This window comes from Macaca fascicularis, chromosome 11 (assembly GCF_037993035.2).
Source record: "Macaca fascicularis isolate 582-1 chromosome 11, T2T-MFA8v1.1".
NCBI classification, from domain to species: domain Eukaryota; kingdom Metazoa; phylum Chordata; class Mammalia; order Primates; family Cercopithecidae; genus Macaca; species Macaca fascicularis.
In genome coordinates, this window is record NC_088385.1 from 111,045,408 (window position 1) to 111,071,502 (window position 26,095).

At 40.2% G+C, this 26,095-nt stretch overlaps 1 protein-coding gene and 1 pseudogene across 8 annotated transcripts; both read right to left on the reverse strand.

Moving 5' to 3' along the window:
* Window positions 1-2,458: 2,458 nt before the first annotated feature.
* On the reverse strand, window positions 2,459-24,004 carry NFYB (nuclear transcription factor Y subunit beta). 7 transcript variants are annotated; one of them, XM_045365812.3, is made up of 9 exons: window positions 23,942-24,004; window positions 21,249-21,333; window positions 17,546-17,630; window positions 14,194-14,287; window positions 11,926-12,056; window positions 8,627-8,824; window positions 6,636-6,717; window positions 5,786-5,865; window positions 2,459-5,149 (listed from the first exon to the last, which is right to left on the reverse strand). In XM_045365812.3, exons 3-9 carry the CDS (start codon window positions 17,552-17,554, stop codon window positions 5,117-5,119), a joined length of 627 nt encoding a protein of 208 aa, XP_045221747.1. In that variant the 5' UTR covers window positions 17,555-17,630; window positions 21,249-21,333; window positions 23,942-24,004; the 3' UTR covers window positions 2,459-5,116. The 7 variants fall into 7 exon arrangements, 5 of the variants coding, with proteins under 5 accessions (XP_045221747.1, XP_045221748.1, XP_005572128.1 ...); XM_045365813.3 differs by lacking the exon at window positions 17,546-17,630; XM_005572071.5 differs by lacking the exon at window positions 17,546-17,630 and having other exon boundaries at window positions 23,176-24,004.
* LOC102141572 (small nuclear ribonucleoprotein F pseudogene) lies at window positions 10,502-10,899 on the reverse strand (annotated as a pseudogene). Its single transcript, XR_012420550.1, has one exon. The product of XR_012420550.1 is annotated as a small nuclear ribonucleoprotein F pseudogene (transcript).
* Window positions 24,005-26,095: the final 2,091 nt, after the last annotated feature.

Below are 26,095 nucleotides of genomic sequence, written 5' to 3' on the forward strand. Positions count from 1 at the left end.
ACTGAAGTCTAGATTAACAGTTTGCCCTTTATGTGAGTAGAATACGTGGTACTTTGTAGTAGTCTATACAGAATTACAAGATGTCTGGTTCTCTCTGTACAGCTCTGTAATAAGATAGCACTTTTACAGTGTGGAGACTACTACTTGCAAGGTTGGGAATGTGCAGAAAGAAACCATTTTTTAAAGATAGAGTCTTCCTCCAAAGTAAGGAACAGCTCTGCCATTTCCTTAAATGTCCCAAACATTGTGTTCTTTGATTAACGATTGCTTTGATCTGAAAAAAGAATTCGGATTTGGTTTCTTGTAAAACTAATATTGGGGGATTATATATGCATGAATGAGCCTCCTTGGCATACCTGTCGTGGCTGAAAGGCACTTTCTGTTATGACTTGTCCTTGCCCAGTAACTTGTTTTCAACAACTGCCTAGTGTTCAAAGTTCAGAAATATCTTTCATTCAGATGTACTCTGAAATTGAGCCCTGGAAAACAGTTGGAAAAGTATGCCACAAACCTGTTACTGCTTGCTTTTAGAGGACAATCAAGGAAGATCTAAATTATACCTTAAAGAGGCAAAATTTTGTGCCATGGATCAGAATTTTATAATCTCAGTATATTTTTGTGGAAGAAAAAAGAATTACCTATTAACGTAACTTGCTCCCCTAAAACTAGTACATGGCCTTTGAGACAGTGCCAGTGGCCGAGCGCAGTGGCTAACACCTGTAATCTCAGCACTTAGGGACGTCAAGGTGGGCGGACTGCCTGAGCTCAGGAGCTGGCGACCAGCCTGGGCAATACAGTGAAACCCTATCTCTACTAAAATACAAAAAATTAGCCGGGCTTAGCAGTGTGCACCTGTAGTCCCAGCTACTCGGGAGGCTGAGGCAGGAGAATTGCTTGAACCCCAGAGGCGGAGGTTGCGGTGAGCTGAGATCACACCACTGCACTCCAGCCTGGGCAACAAAGTGAGACTCCATCTCAAAAAAAAAAGTGCCAGCACATATTTTAATGACTTTATTCTTACCTGACACACTTGCTCAAATTAATTTTGGCAAAGGAGTTCTTATAATACATTGCCTTGCACAGGTATCCCTTTAATATGCAGTGGAAAAAGAAACAGTCTCTGGAGTAATATCAGGGAAAACTGTAACTTTACTATTAGGCAATTGCCTCTCTTTAAAGGCAATGGCCAGAAGCCAGAGAAATGAATCCATGCCAGTGCCATCTGTGGCCCAAGATTTGAAGAGATTATGCCTTATGGTTTCACAAATCCTTAAAATCAGGTACAAAAAGCAGCCATCTTGAAACAAGTTTCTAAGAGGCAGTACAGCAGCCAGTATAAAAGGCTGTATTACACATCTCCCCAGTTTTGGGTGGTGCTGTTTTCTACATCTGGTGATCAGTACAAAGGTTTTACAAATGTTTGAGGACCTTTTCTGATGAAGTTAAGACCTGAAGAATGAGTGGGACTTAGCTAGGCAGAGGGAAGCCTATGTGTTTAAGGTCATGGCAGGTGGATGGGGGAGGCAAAGAACTTGGCATAAGGAGCCAAGACGAGATCAGGGGTGACTGGAGCTTCCCAATCAAGATAGAGCTAAACTTGGTAAAGTAACATTTCTAGCTCTAAAAGAAAACATAAATTAAAACTGAATATTTTTCAGGCAGTGTAGTATAGTTCCTTAAAAAACAAAGTTAGTGTTCCATTTTTTACTCACAAGCATATAGGAGTTTAAGGTCAATAAATACAAATTATTAACTTATGTAAATTAATTTATCAGCTAATTCAGGGAGACCAAAAAGTACATTTAAAATAGACTAGTAAGATTTTACCCAGTATCACTTTTCTTTTAAAGCCCTCTAAGAAGCTGCCTAATTATCACTTATTTGAATGATTTAAAGTGTATTTTATCATATAAAGCAACAAACATCATCTTGTTTAGATTGTTGATAAAATAACAATTTTCCTTAAGAGAAAACATTTTTTAAAAATCTTGCACTGCAAGATTTCATTCTTAGCAAATGGGAGAAACTATTCTTTCCACTTTTCATGCCTAATTTCTACTGCTGTAGAAGTCCTGTTAATTAGGCCCTCATTACTATATTCAATTAGAATTATTAAAGTTAATTGGTATTCCTTTAACTCACTAAGGCAACCCAGAAAACAGGCAATAAGGCATGTTTTTGAAGAAAGGAAAACACTGCACACGTAATACAGTGTAGGAGGGGAAAAAATACAAATAGCTTCAAACACTGTCATGCCAAAGTATGTGACATTAGGAAGGCAGCATTTAAAAAACAATCCTCACTGGACTCAAGGATTTTAAAGCATCTCTATTACAGTGAGGTAATGAGGATGGATAAATAGAAGCTACCTAAGACAGAAACTACCTAAGTCCCTTTCTTCTACCTGGAACTCACTCACGGAAACTCATTTCTCTCTTAGATACTCAAGAAAGCAATGTTTACAAAATTATAAAAAGCATTTTTATAATAGGTTAACATGGGAGCTTGCATACATAAGTTTCAGAGAAGAAAACATGACATTCAGTTAAATGCAACATGGGCCAAGGAAGACACAGACCCCAGCTCTGACAAGCATAAATTAGGATATTATACACCTGACACATTCAGAATGTCCATTTTCTTTCCCATCAGAGTATGAAGTCCAACAACAATGAAGTCAATACAAACAAATGTGACCTGATTTTACCTGGTGTAAAGTTTTAGTTAGCAGTACTAGCAAATTACGAAGTTTGGAAATTTGTTGTAGTATATACTAATTTAAAATTTACTCAAATTCCTGGTTTTTTTTTTTTTGAGACAAGAGTCTCGCTGTATCACCCAGGCTGGAGTGCAGTGGCACAATCTCGGCTCACGTCAGACTCCACCTCCCAGGTTCAAGGGATAATGCCTCAGCCACCAGAGTAGCTGGGACTACAGGTGTGCACCACCAACCTGCTAATTTTTGTATTTTTTGTAGAGACAGGGGGTTCTCCATGTTGGCCAGGCTGGTCTCAAACTCCTGACCTGAAAGTGATCTGCCTGCCTCAGCCTCCCAAAGTGCTGGGATTATAGGCATGAGCCATCCCGTGCCTGGCCTCAAATTCCTTTTTTATCTTCATTGTCTACTTGAACATATATTAATCTGTAAACTAATTTTAGAGACAGTATCTGTTAATCAAAGACCAAGTGCTTTTACCAGTTATATAGTGACATACTGCTTGGATCAAGTGGAAAATATCTCAAAAACACACTCATAACGAAGTATCAAAAGCCTTAAAAGTTTACATATTTGGTAACCCAGCAATTCTAAGAATTTAAGAAAACAGTCATGGATGTACATGAGATTCAGTGAAGTGCTGTTTATAACTGTGAAAAGATGTAAATAGTCAAAATATCCAATAGAAGATTAAATAAATTATGGTTGAGTCATACAACAGAATAAGAAACCAATAAAAATGATGCAGAAGACTATGCATGACCTGGAAAAGATGTTCCCAATATATTGTTAAGTGAAAAAAGCAGGTTACAAAACGGTATGCACAATATGAGCCCATTTTTATAAAAATATACATATTTAGCAAAGTTAACGGACAAATGATATTTATCAAAATATTAACATTGGTTCTTTCAACATAGTAGAATGATTGTTGATTTTGCTTAACTACTCCCCCATTGTTTCCTATTTGAATTTACTATAATGAAGATTGCTTTTTAAATGGATAGTAGGAGATGAGGGCATTATTAACCTCTGATTAGCCCAAATATACTCCTAATGGTCCTTCTGGCAAAGTAAATGTTTCTATTCAGCCTATATCTGGGAAATTGCTTCGACCTTATAAATCTGAGTGTCCTTCAAAGATGATATTCACTCCAACTTCCTTTTAGGCAAACTATACAATAGCAATTTTTGATATTAAAAACTTAAAAAAAACCCTCAAGTTAATTAACACCAAAAAGAATAGATGAGAAAATACAAATCCTCACTTTTCAAAAAGAAACAATCCGAGTACATACTACTAAATTATACAAAGTTACATTATCTACGTTTAGTTTATTGCAAAGATGAAGACAACACACTAGAAGTTGGCAGCTTCTGCTTCACACCGTTCACAGCACTCACTCTGTTCTCCATTTCATTCACTCAACCATGCAAAAGGTCTATACACGCAATGACGTCTGATGTTTCTTGGTTTCCATAGTATAACAGGAAACGACATTTCAATTAAAAAGGTAAAATGAAGACATTTACCATCAGACTATAAAATTCCTCTTCTGTAAGAGGATACTATAGTACTTGAAGATATGATTTGAAACAAAATCATGTACCAAATGAAAGGGGCACCATTTCAAGAGCACTAGGACTACATTAAACTTAAATGTATTCCAACATTCTTAAAAATGTAACTCAAAACCAAATCTAGTCTTAAAAAAGCTCCAATAACTAAAACTACATTAACAGGCACGATGAACAGTGTAAACACTGTTAACGGGCACAAAGTTTAACAGGGCAGACAATATTTGCTTCTGCATTCACACTTATTCAATTACATTTTTCAAAAAAATGATGCTGCTTAAACTATTAATGTTTTACCAAAAAAAATAATTTTAATAAATACAGCAAATGCTAGAAATCTAGCTAGGTTATCATGCAAGGTATAACCAAGACAAACTCAAATTTGTAATAAAGGCAACTTGCATTCAAAATGAACTCTACCCTTATATTTTATTAAAAGGGCAAACATCATGAATTAACCCAGCTGCTTACTTGAATTACAAAAGTAACATGATTCAATATGAAAATAAGAAACTGTCTACAAATCTCTGACAGTAATAAATTGCAATATACAATGCATACAGGAGTCATACAGAGCAACAAACTCGTACAAAACAAAAATATTTTAATACCTTTAAAATCCAAATTTTTCTTTAAAATCATTCATGAAAAAGATTCTCAAGTCAGAATTAACACCTCAATTAGTCAAGCATCAGGAAGCTACATTACAGCTATTAATATACAAAGATACATCTTTTCACCAGTCTTTCCTTCTGATGTCTCTGTTCCAGAATCATACAGACTCTCATTTCTCTACACTCCCCATTCCATCATTTCTTCAGATCATGAAAACTGAATTTGCTGAACACCAGAAATCTAAGATTAGAAAATTTAAATTGGACAGAATTAAAGAAAAGGAGATTAAAAGTACAATATCCATATTACAAAAATTCAGTGAATAAAAAGACAGTAACAAGTAAGTCTCCTTCCCATTTCTTGTGTATCTTTCTAGAAATCTCCTATGGAAATATGAACATATGCTTATTTTTAACTATTAAGAGAACACTATATACAGTTATCTATATTGAGAAAACATAATTTTAATAACCTTTATCAGGTCCTTCATAATGTGTTGAAATTAACTATATCAATAGGTATAATCAAAAAAAAAAATTTTTTTTTTTTTGAGACAGAGTCTCACTCTATTGCCCAGGCTAGAGTGCAGTAGTGTGATTTCAGCTCACTGCAACCTCCACCTCCAGAGTTCAAGCGATTCTCCCGCTTCAGCCTCCGAGTAGCAGGAATTACAGGTACCCGCCACAACACCCGGCTAATTTTTCTATTTTTAGTAGAGACAGGGTTTCACCATGTTGGCCAGGCTGGTCTCAAACTCCTGACCTCAGGTGATCCACCCGCCTCAGCCTCCCAAGGTACTGGGATAACAGGTGTGAGCCACAGGGCCCTGCCAATACAAGCAAATTTTTTAAGCGTTTAAAATATAAAGGACTGTACCTGTTGATATGATGTTGTGTAAACCATAACATTTTGTTGTTGACCGTCTGTGGTTATTAAGCCAGCTGGTAACTGGTTAGCTGAAAGAAAAAAAATTAGTTAAAGAGGGAAAAGAACTGTATCTACTTTCTTGGGCTGAATCTTAAGGTTGTACCATTAATGTCTCATTATAATTCTGCCCCATATCAATGATGTAGTCTTGGACAAAATAATAAATCCTCCAATTTTCCATTTTAAAAAATGTTCTCTAAAAACCACATTATTTTATATTGCGTTTTTCAATTTTCCTATCTCTAACATGTACCTTAGCTAACTGCCCACGTGTACAAATCTGTAGACAGACTAGATGAAGTTTCTGATTCAGGATTAAACTACACTATACCATGATGTTTGGCTGAGAGCAACATATAACTGAGCAGCATATAGTTTACATATGAGAAATATATATAATGAGAAATTGACTCACCATAGCCCTTTTATTTCACCAATATGAAAACATGATACTCAATTAAAAAAAAAAACAAACCTGAGTTCAAATTTATTTAAATCATAAGATTTTATATTACAAACTACAATTCCTTAATATTCCTATCTCATATGAATCTTCACCAAAAACTAGGGGCTACGGAACTCAGTCAGAACTATCAATGAAAGGTTATAATGTCTACAGAATTAAACTTTTCTACACTTATCACTCACCAACTTCAAATAAAAAGGCATGAACTGATAAGAACTATTTAAAATAGTGCTTTGTCAAAATACTCAGTGCTGACATTCCAAAAATACCATTAGACACTTAATATGAATCACTGCTAACAATCTACATGACTTGTATTATAAGAATGCTTACTAAATGCCTCCTCTGTAAGCTCTTCACTTAGTCCATCTGTAGCTGTGACTGCTCCACCAATTCCCTTTTCTCCTTTCATAGCCTGAGGAAGGAAAAAAAAAAGTCACTGATATTCAAATGAAATTGTCTTCCAAACACGAATGCTTACTTATGCCTAAAATTAGGAGCTTCTATTATTACAAACTCTAAGCAGAGTATTTATTAACACTTCTGGTTAATTACATATGAAGAATGCTTTCAAAAGGCTAACTTCTAATATAAGCTGTAATCATTAACAAGACAGAGTAATGACCTAGAAAACAAAGTACAGATAAAAATAAATTATTCTAATTCCACACCATATCAAAGGGGTAAGAGAACTCTACTTACAGATGAAGAAATCTGCAAAATACCACCAATATTGAGCCTATAAATCTACAAATGATCCAAGTGATCACTTAAGTATATATATGCATCTCAGTCAACTGGGCAGTACTGCAGCAAGTTGAGAGTTAAAAATTCTTAAATTAGTTTGGCCAAATACCTCTAGGTTCCTATGATACTGAAGATTTGTAAAAATACTGTCAGGAATTTACACATTCTTTTCCTACTTCAATCATTCCATGCAAATATCACTAATTTAATGGGATTCAAACACTAAAGATATTAAGAATATATTTTGAAAGTAATGTGAATCTGACACCTAAGTTGGCATGTGGAAATAAATATGCTAAGCTCAACTCCTTTTCACAAAATCCATTCCTACAAGCAAAGATAAACCTAAGAATAGAAGAATTCAATCAATAATAAGAAAGACATGATTATACCTTCCTCTTTTTATTATCTATAAGACTCCAACCTTACTACTTTTAATGCTACTTCTTTTAAATTAACAATAGCAGCAAGAAGTAACATTAATGAGCACTGAACATTATTTATTTAGTCCCATCAATAATTCTATGATATAGGTACTCATTAGCCTCATTTTACAGAAGAGGAAACCAAGGCCTAAAGTAATTAAATAATCTGTCCAAGGCCACAGAATTTGCATGTGGCAGAGCTGGGCTTCAGCCTCCTGGTAGTCTGAATCCAAAGTCTGTGCTTTAAATCATTATATAACTATGCTATAGTTAGTAATAAACAAAGGGAAAAAGAAAGGACTTACTATTTAAGTACTGTAATATAAGTCAGTGATCCCCAAACCCCAGGCTGCAGACTGATGAGGGTCCGTGGCCTGTTAAGAACCCGGCCACACAGCAGGAGGTGAGGGTCTGGTAATCCAGCATTACCACCCGAGCTCCGCCTCCGGTCAGATCAGTGGCCATGTTAGATTCTCATAGGTGCTCGAACCCTATTGTAAACTGCACATGCAAGGGATCTAGGCTATGCATTCCTTATGAGAATCTAACTAATGCCTGATGATCTGAGGTGGAACAGTTTCATCCTGAAGCCATCTGCCCCTCACACCCCTCCCCTGACCCCAGTCCATGGAAAAATTGCTCTCCGCAAAACAGGTCCCTGGTGCCAAAAAGGTTAGGGACTGCTGATATAAGCAATTAAATAATTCTGAGAAATGTTACATAATTTACTACAAAATGAATTTTTTAAACAAATACTACATTTAAAAAGTTGAAGTAAATAACATCTCTTATTTTCTTAAAAGCACAAAGGGGGCCGGGAATGGTGGCTCACACCTGTAATCCCAGCACTTTGGGAGGCCTAGGCAGGTAGATTACCTGAGGTCAGGAGTTTGAGACCAGCCAGGCCAACATGATGAAACCCCGTCTCTACTAAAAATACAAAACTTAGCCGGGCATGGTGGCACATGCCTGTAGTCCCAGCTACTCGGGAGGCTGAGGCAGGAGAGTTGCTTGAATCCAGGAGGCAGAGGTTGCAGTGAGCCGAGATCTTGCCACTGCACTCCAGCCTGGGCAACAGAGCGATACTCCATCTCAAAAAAATAAAAAAAGAAGAAGGAAAAAAAAAAGCACAATGGGAGACATTTTATTTACCTCTCTGAATTTCTGAAGGTATAATTTCAGAGGTTCCACATAACTGTCAAAGCCTAAGGTAGACATAGCAAAGAGAATATCTTCTCCATTGATTGTTTTCCGTTTCTCTTGATGGCACCTTTCGCTTGCCTCAGATGTTATAAAGCTGATGAACTCACTCACACACTCTTGAACACATTCTTTGGCATCTTTTGCAATCTGAAGAGAAAATCATAGGTAAATTACAGAAACTATAACCATCACCTTCCTAACAACCTACAAAAATAAAAGCCTATTCAGAAGAACACATCTTCACCTGATGACTATTTAATCTCGTAAATATATGTTGTAACATTAACACAATGTGTGCTATCAAAAGTCCACACCTGAGTCACAATAAAAACTAAAATACAACTGAAAGAAGCTTTGACAACTATTTACAGAAAACAAGTCTAATTTAGATATAAAAGAGCACCAGGCACGGTGACTCATGCCTGTAATCCCAGCACTTTGGGAGGCTGAGATGGGCGGATCACGAGGTCAGGAGTTCGAGATCAGCCTGGCCAACATGGCGAAACCCCATCTCTACTGAAAGTACAAAAAATTACCCGAGCATGGTGGCGGGTGCCTGTAATTGCTGTTACTCAGGAGGCTGAGGCAGGAGAACTGCTTGAACCCAGGAGGCAGAGGTTGCAGTGAGCTGAGATTGAGCCACTGCACTCCAGCCTAGGCAAAAAGAGTGAGACTCCGTCTCAAAAAAAATTTTTTAAATATTTAAAAAGATATAAAACAGCAATCACTGGATGTTCCTACCACCCCACAGAGGATGAAAACTCTTACTAACCCAGTACCCCTGGAAAATCAATTCCACCATGCATATTTTGTGGGTGACTTAGGTACCACTTCTCTGCCCTAGCAGAGAAGTGAATTCACAAAAAGCTTGGAAAAGAGAGAAATAATAATATATGGTGACTGACTTTATTATTATTTGGGATACACAGTGTCAGATACAGGTTTTGAGTTTACTAAAAAGCCTGCCTAAAGAAGCACACATCTGCCACTTCATTATAAAAACAATTTTTCCCTTAAGGGTCTGGGGGTCTAAAAATGAAACTCCAATGGATTAATCAAGCAACTGCAAAACCACCTGTAACAGCAATACCACTCAAAATCCCTGCTGAAACACACTGTCTTTCACTGCCATGCCTATTTTACATACTGGAGAAAGTAAGCAAGAACTGCACAAATGCAGTCAAGCAAGATAATGTGAGCCACATATGTAAGTTTAGATTCTCTAGTAGCCATATCAAAAAAAAAGTAAAATTAATTTTAATATATTTAACCCAATATATCAAAATTATTACCATTTAAACATAGAATCAATTTTTAAATGAGCAATTTTAATTCTTTTCTTCATACTAAGTCTTCAAAATCTGGTGTTTCAAATTTGCAGCGCATCTCCCTTCAGACCAGCCACATTTCAGGTACTTCTGAGCACATGGCTTGTGGCTACGGTACTGACCAGTGGCAGCCATAGCCTATGTAAGCAATAATCAGCATTTGTGCTTTTTTTCCCTTAAAGCATAAGGACAAAATTCTCAAACTGAAAGTTCTAGGCTTAGTGATGTATTTTAATAGTATATTTATTTGCAAGCTTTATTACTTCCATAAGTCTTTTTAAACTATAAAATGACAGAAAAATTACCAATAGAAAATGATATAAAACATGTGAATTTTAATTCAGACTAAGTGATGAGCAGTGACAATGAGTTTTTAAAAGTTCTAAGAAGACAAAACTACTTAAAAAAAAAAAAAAAGTATCAGTTTAAATGTATCTTAGTATCTATAATTACGTAAAAATAGCTGTTTCCAAATACCAGAATTTGTTTTGGAAAATTCTTTTTTTTTTTTTTTTGAAAAACAAACAAATCTTTATTGTCTAGAAATATATATATAAAAAAAAATCCCCAACAAAAGATGCTATTCTCTCATTTCCCCATCTTCTTCCTCTTTTTCCACACCTCTGATATAAAGGACATTATTACACCTTATTAAAACTTCACCCAGATGTCCAGACAAAGCTCCATCTATGTATTCTTCTGTATTTGCAAGCTGCATGTTCATGTAGCCATCTACAGATACCAGATAGCCCTTGTACTCCATTCCCCACTTAAGTTTCACCATCACTGGCTTTCCTGTTAGTCCATTGAGGAAAGGTTTGGGATTGAGGGGTAAACTCATCGTAACCACGGCCGAATATTGCAGGCTACTCACTGCCGACCAGGCTGCCGCTTGTCTCTCGTGACTACAGCAGGTACCCCAGGTCCCGAGCCGCTGAGTTTTGTTTTGGAAAATTCTTGTTACACCTATATCAGACCAATATGACCTAAATTTGCTGCAACATTATGCAAGTTACAGCTTCAGGCTGGGTACAGCGGTTCACGCCTGTAATCCCAGCACTTTGGGAGGCTGAGGTGTGTGGATCACCTGAGGTCGGGAGTTCGAGACCAGCCTGACCAACATGGAGAAACCCCGTCTCTACTAAAAATACAAAATTAGCCAAGCATGGTGGCACATGCCTGTAATCCCAGCTACTAGGGGAGGCTGAGGCAGGAGAATCGCTTGAACCTGGGAGGCAGAGGTTGCGATGAGCCGAGATTGCGCCATTGCACTCCAGCCTGGGCAACAAGAGTGAAACTCCGTCTCAAAAAAAAAAAGTTACAGCTTCATACACCCAAACCTGATAGTTCTGACAACGTACCTATTTTTTAAAACAGTCGGGACACGCACGGTGGCTCGTGTCTATAATCCCAGCACTTTGGGAGGCCGAGGCAGGCGGATCACCTGAGGTCAAGAGTTCAAGACCAGCCTGATCAACATGGAAAAACCCCATTTCTAGTAAAAATACAAAATTAGCTGGGCATGGTGGTGCATGCCTGTAATCCCAGCTACTCGGGAGGCTGAGGCAAGGGAATTGCTTGAACCTGGGAGGCAAAGGTTGCAGTGAGCCGAGATTGTACCATTGCACTTCAGCCTGAGCAACAAGAGTGAAACTCTGTCTTTAAAAAAAAAAAAAAAAACAGTCTAAATTCTATTTTATCTGCCTCCAATAAGTGGGAGAGGGGAGAACATTTAGGGACATGACAGAATTGAAAATGGGACACCATTCAGTAACTGTGTATGTAGACATGAAACAAATATTTGATTTGCCGAAAGCCTGAATGATTGAAATCAATAGCTAACTGTACCCATGACCTATGAATTTATGTAGTTTCGTGTTTCCCTTGTAAAAACCTAGTTAAATTTCTCCTTTACATTACCTTTCCCGTTTGAGGTATGGCATTTTTCATTATCCTAGCCACATTTGCTATTGGAAGATATATATCTTGTTCTCTGAAACTTTCTTTTGAACCATTTGTGTCCTCATGATCATTCATGCTGTCCTCAGTATCTAAAGAAATAAAAATATTTAGGTTTAAAGCTTCTTATTATTTCTATTTCAAGATAGAAAAAACTACCAAAAAGATCCACAGAATAAAATCATTCTGGTTCATCTCTTAACCCTTATTTAGGGATTAGGATAGCAAGTCTCTTCATAATTTTTACAGAGCCAGAACTGAACTTTTTTTATTAATTTCAGATTCACTGCCTAGAATGCTTTTTATCCTCTAATATATCCGCTAAAATCCTACTTGCCCATTCTCCAAAAATCTCAAATAACATCTCCATAGCACCTTCAAAAATGATCTTTTCATAAAATGTGTTTCTCTATGCCTTTTCTCTTACACAGTTTTAGAATTTTTATTATTCCTCATTTCTCCTATTAGATTTTTGCTACTTGATGTCATGAATCAGCTTTGTGTTTCCTACAGCTTGGTATAGCACCTTCCACAGAGTAGGTACTCATAAATATTTATTGCATGACTTAGCTATAAAACTTACAGACTGTAACCTATGGCTATTTCAATATTACTAGATTAAGAGGTTGTATGTTTCTCCAAACCCAAGTTTATATAATATATAAACTCATTTATGTAAAAGTCTATATAAAACTTTTTTAAAGTTGATATAAAGTTGTCTTGTCTATATAAAGTTTATATAAAATTCTATAAAGAATAGAAAAATTGGATTTGAATATTACTGATCCAGTTGGATTACTAATGTAACTAGTTTTTGAACAAAGCTATAGCAGTGATCCAACTGTTCATACAAGTGACTTTGTGAATTATATAAATTTAGCTATAACTGAAGCTTGCGCAGTACCAATAACATCCTTTTATGACTAAATGCAGTATCCTGTAAGTAAACTGCCCACTCTTCATATGTACTAAGTAAGTAGGCAAGGCACCTAAGTTGATTCAATTTACGTTTTTGTGTGTTTAAAATGAGGTTATCAGAATTAATTTATTTGAATATCTGTTTCAGGATGAAATTAATCCCTCTGGCAAGTTTCTTCTAAAAATATATCTCAATTTTTAAAAATTTTACAAATCAAGTCAGGCGTGGTGGCTCATGACTATAATTCCAGCACTTTGGGAGACTGAAGCAGGTGGATCACCTGAGGTCATGAGTTCGAGACCAGCCTGACCAACATAGCAAAACCCTGTCTCTACTAAAAATAAAAAAAATTAGCTGGGCATAGTGGTGGGCGCCTGTAATCTCAGCTAATGGGCAGGCTGAGGCAGGAGAATCGCTTGAACCCAGGAGGTGGAGGTTGCAGTGAGCCAAGACTGCACCACTGCACTCTAGCCTGGGTGACAGAGCAAGACTCCATCTCAAAAAAAAATTTTCTTCTTACAAATCAAAATGCCACAAAAGTAAATTATTTCTGATAGGCCAACATAATTTTGGTTTTGTTTTTTTGAGACACTTTGTCACCCAGGCTGGAGTGTGCAGTGGTGCAAACACGGCTCACTGAAGCTTCTACCTCCCAAGTTCAAGTGATTCTCCCACTTCAGCCCCCAGCCCCCTAAGTAGCTGGGACCACAGGTACATGCCACCAAGCCCAGCTAATTTTTTAATTTTTTTGTAGAGGTGGGGTTTCACCATGTTGCCCAGGCTGGTCTCGAACTCCTGAGCTCAAGTGATCTGCCCACCTTGCTGTCCCAAACTGCTGGGATTATAGGCATGAGCACCACACTGAGCCAACACTACCATTCCAATACCTGACATAGTTCAAAGTTAATACTGAATGAAAACCAAAAATAAATCAAAAGTGCAAGAAATACAATAGCTAGAAATTTAACTCACCCTCTAAATAATTATTTTAGTTACCCTATCAATTGATTATAAATTTCTCATATTTAACATTTAAACAAGAAGTCGGTAACAAATTTCAAAAGAAACTGTACAGGTTTTAGACAAGGTGTATTTTTATAGTAAAAATGTTTTCAAGGACTCATTCTTTTGAAGACTATTTCTAATAGAAATAGCATGGTATGCCTTTTTAGACTTTCTCATTGAACTGTAACACAAGACTGTAAATTTTCCTATAAAGACAAAAGTAACCTAGAACACTGTATTAATTAAATGTCCACTTTCTAACTTGCTTCATCTTGTGAATTTGGTTCTAACTGTGGCTTGCTTACCATCATGAGGCTGTATAACATAATGACTTCCTCCAATATAGTCTGCAGAGATTCCTAGTTGAGAAGCATCTGTTGTAGAACTGTCACCATCCATCTATGAGGAGAAAAACAGGTTTTCAATACTTTTCAAAGTACTAACAAACGTAACAGATTCAACACTTATAAACTGTCACAGGATGATGGGTCAATTATACTTTTCATAGCCTTTAGCTTACTAAAAGAGAATTTGTATTTCTTTTTTAAAAAATTAATTATTTTTTTGAGACGGGGTCTTACTCTGTCGCCCAGGCTGGAGTGCAGTGGCATGATCACAGCTCACTGCAGCCTCAACCTCCCAGGCTGAAGCAATCCTCCCACCTCAGCCTCCAGAGTAGTTGTACTACAGGCATGCACCACCACGCCTAGCCAATTTTTTTGTATTTTTAGTAGAGACGGGATTTTGCTATGTTGCCCAGGCTGGTCGGGAACTCCCGGGTTCAAGCAATTCGCCTACCTCAGCCTCCCAAAATGCTGAGATTACAGGCATCAGTCACCACAACCAGCCTATATTTCTTGATTTGGAAACCTTCCCACAATTTGTCCACGATTCAAGATTTTCCTATCCATCTTCCCTAAGTGATAAGCAGAAGGCCAATAACGACAAGGAAATGAACGTAAACCATATGCCTCTTTCTTTTCAAGTGCATAATCTTCAAATATAGTACCACAGGCAACCCTGACTTACAACCTAATTTATCCCTGGAATGATGATCAGCTTAATAAAGCTGGACACAGTGTCATGCGCCTGTAGCCCCAGATACTCAGGAGCTGAGGCAGGAGGACTGCTTGAGCTCAAGAGTTCCAGACCAGCCTGGTCAATGTAGTGAGAACCTCTTAAAAAAAAAAAAAAATCAGCTTAAGTCATCAACTGGAATCTACCTGTATCCATCACTTCCAGCTCTCCAGCTAAACCCTGATTTTCCTTTTGCTCCTGCTGCAAACTTTCTCTGCTTTCTCATAGAAGTTCCAAAATAGACAATATCTCCGTTCAAACTGTTACTTGGTATAAGAAGCATGTGGATTCCCTGCACAATTCTGTACCTAGGCAAGCCAAAAGTACACCCATGTTTTGAATGAGCCCATAAACTCTTGATTCTAGTCAAAGGTTAATTTTCTCTCCCCATGCCAAGTCAGGGTCAGGTGTGGCTCATGCCTGTAATCCCAGCACTTTGGGAAGCTGAGGTGTGAGGATCACTGGGGCCCACAAGTTCAAGATTAGCCTGGGCAACACAGTGAGACCCTGTCTCTAAAAAAATAAAAATTTAAAAAATTAGCCAGGTGTTGTGGCATGTGCTTGTAGTCCTAGCTACTTGAGAGGCTGAGGTGAGAAGATCACTTGAGCCTAGGAGGTTGAGGCTGCAGTGAGCCGTGATCACGCCACTGCACTCAAGCCTCAGTGGCAGAGTGAGACCCTGTCTCAAAAAAAAGGAGGGGTCAGGAAGATCTGTGTATAAAGATAGGAAAATTACCTGCATAGACAAGAATAAGAGTTAAAATTCCTATTTTTTTAAAAAAAAAAAAGCCTGCTTAATTAATTTTGCTGAGAGCTAAAAGAATGCCAAGAGGGAAAGTCTGGAAAAAAGTAAATCATAAGCCCTGAACTGGCTCCATTCAATTTCACCAACATGGCAGATTCTAGAAGGCTTTCTATTTTGCAAATACTACTACTCAAAATAAGATATCCGTGAGAGAAAAAAATTTAAATGCATTATCTGAATAAAAAGTATAGCAAAAATCAAGTGTAATTCATATACACTTTCAGGCTGAACAAAAAAGAGAAATTTGACCGTTCATTAAGGCCCAGGACCCAGTATAAACTTGATGTTATTAACTGTAAAATTTCAGTCCTTGTATAACACATGTCTTCTCCATCTCTGTTGGATTTTTAATTAATATTAAAATACTGGGCTAGTTTTCAGGTCTTCAATAACATGGCATTTCTTTCATACATCTGTTGACTGTGATGCCTAATATAACTGTAGATAGAGACACATTTCTGTAATTTATATAGTTGTTTTAAGGGGGTAGAAAATAGAATTCACAGACCTTTAATAATCTGTGAACACAGGGTACCTATTTGATACTTTTTAGTAGCCTCTAAGAAGTAAAAAACAAAGTCAGTGACCTGATTCTGACTCTCCTACCGATCCCCTGAAAATAAACATCCCTGCCAATTAAATGTATTTCCATATAAAATGTAAATAACAATACCACCCTCCCCATCTTAAACTAACACAAATGAATGTGAAACATTGCCCGAAAATCAAATGCTATTTTGATTCTAAAATGCTAACATACTAGGAGAGTATCCTTTAATAGACATGATGATGGATTTTTTTTATAGCCATAAAAGAATGGTCAATTATGATAGCTGTGAGTTGACTAGCTTTTACAATGACCTAAGGAAGATCAAGGTGCAGGAGACAGGACCAAAGTGGTTGTTTCAGAACCTACAATTGGAAACAAAACTTTGATTGGGGCGGGGAGGGCAGGCAGTGGGTTGGGAAGAATAACAGAAATTCTTTCCTGAATGAGTGTTTACATGATACCGTAAATCTTTTAAAATTGGCTATGAGCAAGACACTGTTCAAATAACCAAGCGGATCTGGGAGATGAATTAATTTAGAAATATAACACAAACAAAGGTATTAAAGGGAAAAAGTTTAAATCATATTATCTTGTCATGCACTGGAATTAGCAACAAGATTATCATTTGGACTAACAGCATTAGCCTCTCTAAACCTCAGTCTTCTAAAAGTGAAGATACAAGTATTTCCTAGAGTTGTCAGAATTAAAGAAAGACTAGAAAGCTGCTAAAGACAGTGTTTGGCACGTAGTGTACCCCACAGACATTCAATCTCATCCTCCCTCCTTTGAAGAGAAGCCGCACATCATCTGCTTAACTGTATGTGTCTTCGGTTCCACAAGTTTTAGCTTTCTATCATTTCACACCTTCTGTCTTCCTTTCCTCTATCATTCTACCATTAAAATCCTGCCCCAGACTTTAATCCCAGTGTTCTCTATCCTCCTTGAATCTTTCTGATTTATCCTTTCTGCAATTCAAAAACAAATGTTCTGTTCTTTAAAGCTCTATGGCACTTAGTACCTTTCACTCAATAAATCAGCCTAATCTTTGATGCCTAGAATATGCCAGCCATTCGCCTATATATAAGAATGATGGGAAAAAACTTGCTAGATGCATCCCAAAGGTTTTTTCTAGGTCTAAAACATCCTATAAAAATTTATAAAACAGACTGTAGATTTTCAGTAAGCCAGTCAACAAATATTTACTGAGTGAGCGCTTAGTATTTACCAGGTCCATGCTATGTGCTGGTCACGTAGCTGTCAACAACAGACAAGGTCTCTGTCCTCAGCTTGCAGGACAAATGTTACATAACCTGGGAGGCAGGGTGAAGGGGTAGAGAACACAGCCTATTAGTCCTTCCAGGACACAGGCTCTGGAATCGAATCACCTAATTTGAATTCCCTGCCCCTTACCATGAGACCTTGAGCAAGCTGAATGAGAACAAGACTTAACCTCCCAGGGCTCCTGTACAGGTTAGGAGCTAATCCATGTAAAGACAGCATAGTACAATGGGCATACTCAGTAAGTGGTATATATAGCTATTAAAATAATTACAAATAATTAAGTAATTGCTAGTGCCAAGTACGAAGAAAAACAAAGATGTTTTGTTATGTGCTATGTGAGTTTACTCCAAAAGGTACCTCACTAGTCTGAGGGGTCAAGAAAGGCTATCTTAGGAAATGACATTGAAATGAGACTGAAAGGTGAATAGAAATCAGTCAGACAAAAAGAAAGGTGTGAAACAAATGTTCCAGGCAGAGAAAACCAAGAAATACAGTACTGGTGGATTGGAAGGAGCTAAGGAGGGGCTAGATCAAGCAGTGTCCTGTGGACAAGAGGAAATCAAAGAAGAGTTTTAAGCAGAAGAGCACAAACCATATTTAAAAAAAAAAAAAAAAAATCCCTCTGGCTACAGTTCAGTACAGAAACCGACCTGGAGGGGAGCACAAATAGGCACAGAAGACCAGTGAGGACTATAATGCTGTAGTCAGGGCATGACTTCAGGCAAGATAATGATCATTTTAGCATCAGGTCCAGGCGAGAGCGCTGGAGATCAAGAGAAGCAGAACAACTAGACAGCTTTTTAGTAGGTGACTCGGTGATTGACTGATAGAGCTACAGGAAGACCAAGGATAATGCTGGGATTCTTGCAGCTAGAGAGACAGACAGCTGTCAACACAGAGAATGGGAGAGGAAAGGGAGGGGAGTGCTGGACAGCGTAGAGCCTAGCTGAAGCTAATGACCGTGAATTTACAGTGGTGCCAATATGTCCAGTGTGACACTTGAAAGGCCTGATACGAGAATACAAAAGAGAAAGTGTTGGATTTCACCCAGGTAATGAGGCTGGAAGAGCACAGCATGTAGGATAATGACAAGGGGACAATGATGAATCGTTAGACCCAAGGGAATGGATAAATATGGACAAAGAGTGGTTAAATCCCAATAAATTCATTTTAATGACTATTCTAATTATTTAGTTGAACTGACAGATTTTTGAAAATATGATGTGAAATAAACAGGTAGCGGGCTAAGCTAATAAATCTTTATTCTTTTTTTTGATGTAGCCATACTTAAACTATGCTAATAATTTGTTCCACAAACAAATACTGCCCTCTTTAATGTTTACATTTATTGAACACTTTCTAAATACCTCATGCAATGTTCACAAGCCTGTGACGCAGGTGAGAAAACTGAGGTACATGAGGCTAATAATTTGCATGAGGTGACACAGTAAATGGGACTAAAATCCAGGGCCTCAGATGCCAACTACTCTCTACAGCATTCCTGCCTAGTTTTTCATGTAGTTCTTACACCTATTTCTTTAATTTGTCCCCTTTACATTCTAAGGCTACTGATTATACGTTGAAAGCACTGAAATTAGCTTCTCAAACCAGGATGGTGTTTGTGAGATGGTAAAGAAGCACACCCTGGACAACGGTGAGGAGCACTGGCTCTTAGGACCAATTCCGTGGGTTTGAAGCTTGGCTCCCCGTTTATGAGTTCTCTTTGTTTTCAGCTTCCCCATTTTTAAAGTGATGTTACTATGAGGAAGCTCTTGTATTAAAAAGTACTTAGCAAAGTGCAAGATACATAGTCAGAACTCGACAAATGTAATCTTAATACTGCCCCCTCAAATACGGTTCTCATTATTCTTCCAGGCAGAGATTCCTCTCTCTTAATTTACCCTTTTATCTGTTTTCTGGGTTACATTCCTTTTATCTCTCTGAGGATAAGAAATAATACAAAGATTCCTCTTCTCTAACGTATCTTCGATCCTCCTTACCAGCTCCTTCACTCCTCCTTAAACATACTTAGTCTCCCTCATTAAGCACACAGAAGTACACAGAGATATATAAAATCTTAATTCTGCCCCATACCCTTGCCTAGCTACCATTCTTGCCCTGAGAGTTGTTAAGAAACCTCTTCATTCCTATTTAAACTCCTGAACATGTACTTTTTAACCCCAACCCAGAATGAAACCACTCTTCAAAGCTGCCAGTGATCTTGTCCTCATCCTACTTGACTGTTCTTTGTAGTGCTGGCTACTGCTGGCCACATATATTTATGCTTGGAATTCTCTCCTGCTCTGATTTCCAAAGCAATATTCTTTCCTCCCCACCCCCTAATTGTTAACATCACCCAAGGTTCTCCTTCTCTTTCTTCCCTTATTTTAATGAACTCACTAAGTATCACTTCTATGCTCATACATTCCAAATCTACAACCAATATCCTGCTTGCCACTCAAGCAACCCATGCCTGTACAGCATGTCTAATATCCCATCACTGCAAATTTAAGATATTCGGAAATGAAACTCACCTTCCCCCGTCCCCTGCAAGGGGGCAAGGAGGGAGATTTCCCTTTCCACTACCGTAATTCTGCTAAGAAGAATACCAGTCTTTCACGCTGCCCAGCTAAATATACCAGCATCATCTTAGGTTCTTCCATCTCCTTCAAGCTCTACCTCATCTATTACCTCTCTAAAAATGTCTCCTAGATATGCTTTCCCTTTCCTGTTTCCACTGGATTACTACCCCAGCCCATCTTAACATACTGGTGTAAGGCTAATCTCACCACAACACCACTTCTATACTCTTGAACCTATTCTCAAAGGTTACTAAAGGCCTCCTGTGTCAAATCCAAACCTCATTTTCGTGACTTCACATGAGCAGATCGCACATTTAACCTAATCAAACTTGTTTCCTACTTTTCTCTATCTTCATGGTTAATAAAAATCTTTGTGCTAGAATGTGCTTTATTTAGGGATCACTGAGTGCATTTCTTTCATTTTAGGAGTGAAGCAACCATGGCTGGCCCAAAGCTGTAACACGCCTGCCCCAGGTTAGAGATACAGTAGCACATCCAGAATTAAATATCCAGAGGGGACAAGTGCTTTCTCTTTCCTACATTATCCTTTGAGATCTACCCTGGACCATGCACCTCTACTCCCGATCCCCACTTAAGTTGCCCATCCTGCCACCAGGCTTTTGCTTTTGGCGATACCCTTCACCAATCCACTCCCACCCTCTATTTCAAGGCTCAGTTCAAGGTCTGCAGGATCCCTCTGTGACATTCCCAAGTATCCAGGCCCATCACGCCTTTCTTCCCACATCTACTGCACTTAAGAGTTAGCATTTTCCATTCTGGGCATAACTGTCCCCTAAGTATTCAATTAACTGGCTAAACAGACAGCCCCTTTACAGCCGGGACAGGTTACCCTGTAGCCTCAACAGCACTTAGGGACCCATGGGAAATAATATATGCAAAAAGCTGAAAATAAGGAAGCAACAGGAATGAACAGAGGTACTGTCTGACTAGACTTGAAACGCATTCATTCTACCAGGCACCTCCAGTATAAATCAGTTATAATTTTATTTCCAGCCAATTACTATTCAAATCTAATTAACAACCAAAATGGTAAAACATACTTACTGTCATGAAATACTGTCAGAACCGTGTTGTCAGTGGTGCTGAAGAATACCTGTCTAAAAAGGTGTCTAATCTTTGTGATTTCAACCTAAAAGATAAACATCTATTAGGACCTAACATCTATCAGTAGTAAAAAATATATCAAATGTATCACTTACAGGCTTTTTTTCTCATAAAATTAAAGAGGGCATGTACAATTTTGACTACGATTCATAATCCATGGAGTGCATGGTATAAAATAGTATAAAAAGGCATCATCCAATAAATGTTTGTTGACTTGAAAGATTTATTTTGGAGAACTTACAAACAAGTTAATTCCATGGGGAAAGGAGAAAATGGATTTTCCAACATAACCCTGAATTTAGCCATATTCATCATAAACATTCATTACAATACACCAAATAGGGACCAAATTATATAATATGCAAGACGCCAAAAATTACACATCTAAATCACTTAAAACATTAACACCCACGACGCAAATACACCCCTTATCAACTTAATTTTTTGGTGGCGGTTTTCTTACATGTTTCAGAGTAACATTTAGGCATTCTATCGCTTAAAAGGAGGAAAAAATTATCTGAGAATATAATGCTTTCCAATTAAGAATCTCAGATTATACTGTAATGAAGATACATTCTGCACTGGGAGTATATCAAAAAAGCAACACAATCAAGACCCTTATTTATAATTTTGAAGCACCACCATTTTTGACTAAAATTGCATCGAAATAGCACTTCAGTCTCACTGTAAGGCATAAATAGCTGAACAAATTAGTATCAATTGCAGTGTTACAAGTTTCATTTCTCATTTGTTCCCTTCTCTTTTTCAAAGGAAACAATTAAATGGGTGAGGGGTAGGATGCCAAAACAAAAACACATCCTTTCAGTGTTAATTTTAAAGGGAGAAGACATACTGATACGCATCCAAGCATGAAATCTAGCAAACAGCAGAAAAAATTGTAGCCACTGAATTGAATGTTTTTAATGCCACTAAAAGGGTCCAGGTAGCAAAGACTGCTTGACATTTGCTATAATATTAAAAGTAACATAATTTATTTTCAAATATTAATAGTATCCTCTAACCCCAAAACTGCTCAGAAAAGTCCTTCCTTGTAACGAGAAATGTTATTTTTTTAAAGGGTGTCTTTGAAAAAATAAGCCCTCAGAACACTTAAAATATGGGAGCTATATTTATGTATTTTGCTTGGAATGGGGGAGGGGGGTATGGACAGGGGAGTCACACCACACTCCCTCACCCAAAGAGTTGATTCAGTATATATTTAGATTCAGTACATTAAAGAAAAACACGGCCACCTCATATGGTATATATTTTCTTAAGGGCAGGTTGATATATGTAAAAGCTCAAGGGAATGCATACATCTGTTTAATGTTTGAAGAAATGCAAATTTGTATCCAAGAAAAGCAGTAGTCCCTTCCTCCACCCTCCATTCTTTGGCATCAACAACCAGAGTTTTGCATCAATATACAGTAATCCTTAAATTAAGATACAAGAGCAGCGCAGGGAAGGAATAATTTGCCTTTTAAGGAATTTTGGTTAAACTTTCAATACTTTACAAATAAAACCCCCACTGATTAGTGCCACTGATATTGATCCGTTTGCTTTCATCACTTTATGTTGCTGATTAGTTTCCATACTAAGAGAGATGAAACCACCCCAGTGATTTGTGGCACGAACCACGGAACTATGGGGTCCATGCGGGTTAGTGGGATGCCATTTTTTTTTAAAGGTCGCAGGCTACCTAACCTTAAATTATCCTGTTAGAGTGCTTTGAGCGAGATTATGATTTGTGGGTGCTCTGTAATTCTTTGTTCTCTAAGACTACCGTTCCTTAAGGCCCTGCATATCCTCCCGCCTCCCACCACTAATGATTAAAACCTTAGTCCAATCCGAAGGGCTTCCTTCCCACCTTCGGGGCAAGTCCTGGGACCGCAAGCCGCCAGATGGCTGCATTCTTTACGCGCAAACCAGACTGCGGGGAAGCCAAAGCCATGCCTTCCTCCCCACGCAGGTGCCTGGGTGGCCCCAGCCTCACGGCCCGGTCCGGGCGACCTGTCAGCCCTGCGAGTGCCGGGAGGCCGCCCCCAGAGCGCATCCCCTGACTCGCCCGGCCGCCCCGGCCCCCGCGCCCAACGCCTGCCTCCCGCCCGCCGCGCGGCCCTCGGGATGTGCGGGGAGACAAAGCGCCGGGCCCCACCACAGCCCCGCGGGCGGGAGGGGGGCGCCCCCGGGGGCCCGCGCCGCGGCCGGGGCTACGGGGCCAGGGCCCGCGCCGCGTCTCCCGCCCCTCCGCCGGCTCCCCGCACAAAATGGAGCCGGCCCGGGAAGCCGTCGAGAGCGGGGCCCCGACGCAGCCCCGCGGCCCCTCCTCGGCCTCGGGCCCGGAGCTCAACGGCGGCGAGCGGGAGGCGGCCTGGCCCGCGTCCCGCCGCTCCTCAGCCCGGCGCACAAAGAGCCGCGCCGCGGCCCCGCGCCCGCTCCCCGGCCCGGCCCGCTGCGGGAGCGGCCTCGCAGGCGCGGGCCCCGGCCCCGGCCCGCGCGGGAGGGCGGGAGGCGAGTGCCCCCGGCCGCTGCGGCGTTGGCGGCGGGGACGGCGCCGGGAGGAGACGGACATTTCATTCGAGCTAAAGTGGAGTCGGTTTAGGAGCGATCATTGGCCGAAGCGAGACACAAACCTCCAATGCAGCCCTGGTTGGCTCCCGTCTCCAATCGGCTGTTTGGTTGGACAGAAAATGGCTGCGAAGGAACCAGTCCCAGCGCGGAGCTCCGCTTCCAGGACTCGGCCTCCCCTCCCTCCGCCGCGGGCCGCTTCCCTCGGCGCGACACCCTCCCTCCGCGCCGCCCGCGCGCCCGCCCGCCGCGGCTCCGCCCCGCCCCGCCCCCGGCCCCGCCCCGCGCTCCTATGAGGCCGCCGCGCAGCTCCGGATCCCGCTCCTTTTGGCGCGAGGTCTTCTAGGGCCCGGCCCGGGCGCGCAGTTCGGGTCTAGGCGGGCCTTCTTCCCTGTGCTGACCCGGGCCTGTGCCAAGCGGGATCTCTCGGGCCTCCCTCTCCTTGTCACCCCTTCCCCCGCCACGTGAAGGTGTCTCAGCCGCCCGAGCTCAGCCTGCCTGCGCCTGGATTTTTAAGAAGGGGAAACCAGGGACAGAAGCCGCCCCCTAGGACGACGCGCCCGGGCCACGGGGAGAGTCTGAACGGCGGGGACCTCTTGGAGCGCCTTCAGCGCCTCGTGTTTTCTTTCCTTGGGTCCCTGTTACCGTCGCTGCAGGCACAGCGCTCCCTGTTATTTGGTCCCTGAGCTTGGGTGTTTTTCACATCTCATCTAAAGATGCAGACCCCTGCTAAGTCTAGCCAGCCTTCACCCTGAATCTTGAACTTAAGATGCTGCATTTTCCACCCACCCCCGCCCCTCTAGTAGCTGCAAATTGTCAAGCGGCTTTTCCCAACCAGATGACATTTTGGCTGCAAGAATCCGTGGCCCGTTCTTGCCTCTGTGCAGCCAAGCTCCTTCGCTTTCTCTGACTGCAGTCCCGGGTCCAGCTTCGCTCAGCAGTGACCATCCCAGAGGTGGGTAATCCAACACCACTCACTGCAACTGGATCTGGGGATGGCGTGCCCTCTGCTTCCACTAACCGAGTGGCCTGCGCCACATGAAACTCTCTAGCTTTGATTATGTAAAAATACAGAGAGATCTTTTATTTATAGAGTTCCCACTGTTTCTCAGAGTATTTAAACATTTCTGGGGCAAGTATGGAAGAAAGGACAAATGAAAGCCCCAAATTGTGAAAAGAGGAGTAAGTAGCAATGCCACTGTCATCAGACAACCTGACTTGAATTCCAGCTCCCCTTCTTACTGGCTTGTGATCTTGCCCAAATGTCTGCTTCTCAGGGTCATTTGGGATAATGTATACATAGAAAGCCCTTTAAAAAAAAAAAAAAAAGTTATCCCAGCACTTTGGGAGGTCGAGGCGGGCGGATCACCTGAGGTCAGGAGTTCAAGACCAGCCTGACCAACTTGGCAAAACCCCGTCTCTACTAAAAATACAAAAATTAGCCGGGCGTCGTGATGGGCACCTGTAATCCTAACTACTCAGGAGGCTGAGGCAGGAGAATCGCTGGAATCCGGGAGGCCAAGGTTGCAGTGAGCCGAGATGGCGCTCCAGCCTAGGTGACAGAGCAAGACTCCATCTCAAAAAAAAAAAAAAAAAAAAAAAAGTTGGCCGGGCGCGGTGGCTCAAGCCTGTAATCCCAGCACTTTGGGAGGCCAAGACGGGCGGATCACGAGGTCAGGAGATCGAGACCATCCTGGCGAACACGGTGAAACCCCGTCTCTACTAAAAAATACAAAAAAACTAGCGGGGCGAGGTGGCAGGCGCCTGTAGTCCCAGCTACTCGGGAGGCTGAGGCAGGAGAATGGCGTGAACCCGGGAGGCGGAGCTTGCAGTGAGCTGAGATCCGGCCACTACACTCCAGCCTGGGCGACAGAGCCAGACTCCATCTCAAAAAAAAAAAAAAGTTATCCTAAGATCTTTATATAGCATGAATTTCTTCAATCTTCATCAAACATTTAAAAAGTGTTAATTGCAAAGAAAACAAAAAACAAGGAAGAATTGGCCTGAGTTTAATTTCTCCCTTTCTCTATGCTTACCCATAGTGGAGATTTAGGAGTGAAATGATGTGTTCAAAGGTTCAAGGGCAGGAAATATAAAAACACAAGTAATAGAATTGGGAGAAGGATGACTAATCCTTCTTCCAATTATGAATGGTGAACCAAAAGATGTGAAGATGACTACTTTTCTGAGTTTATCATTTCAGTACTGTGTATCTAAAC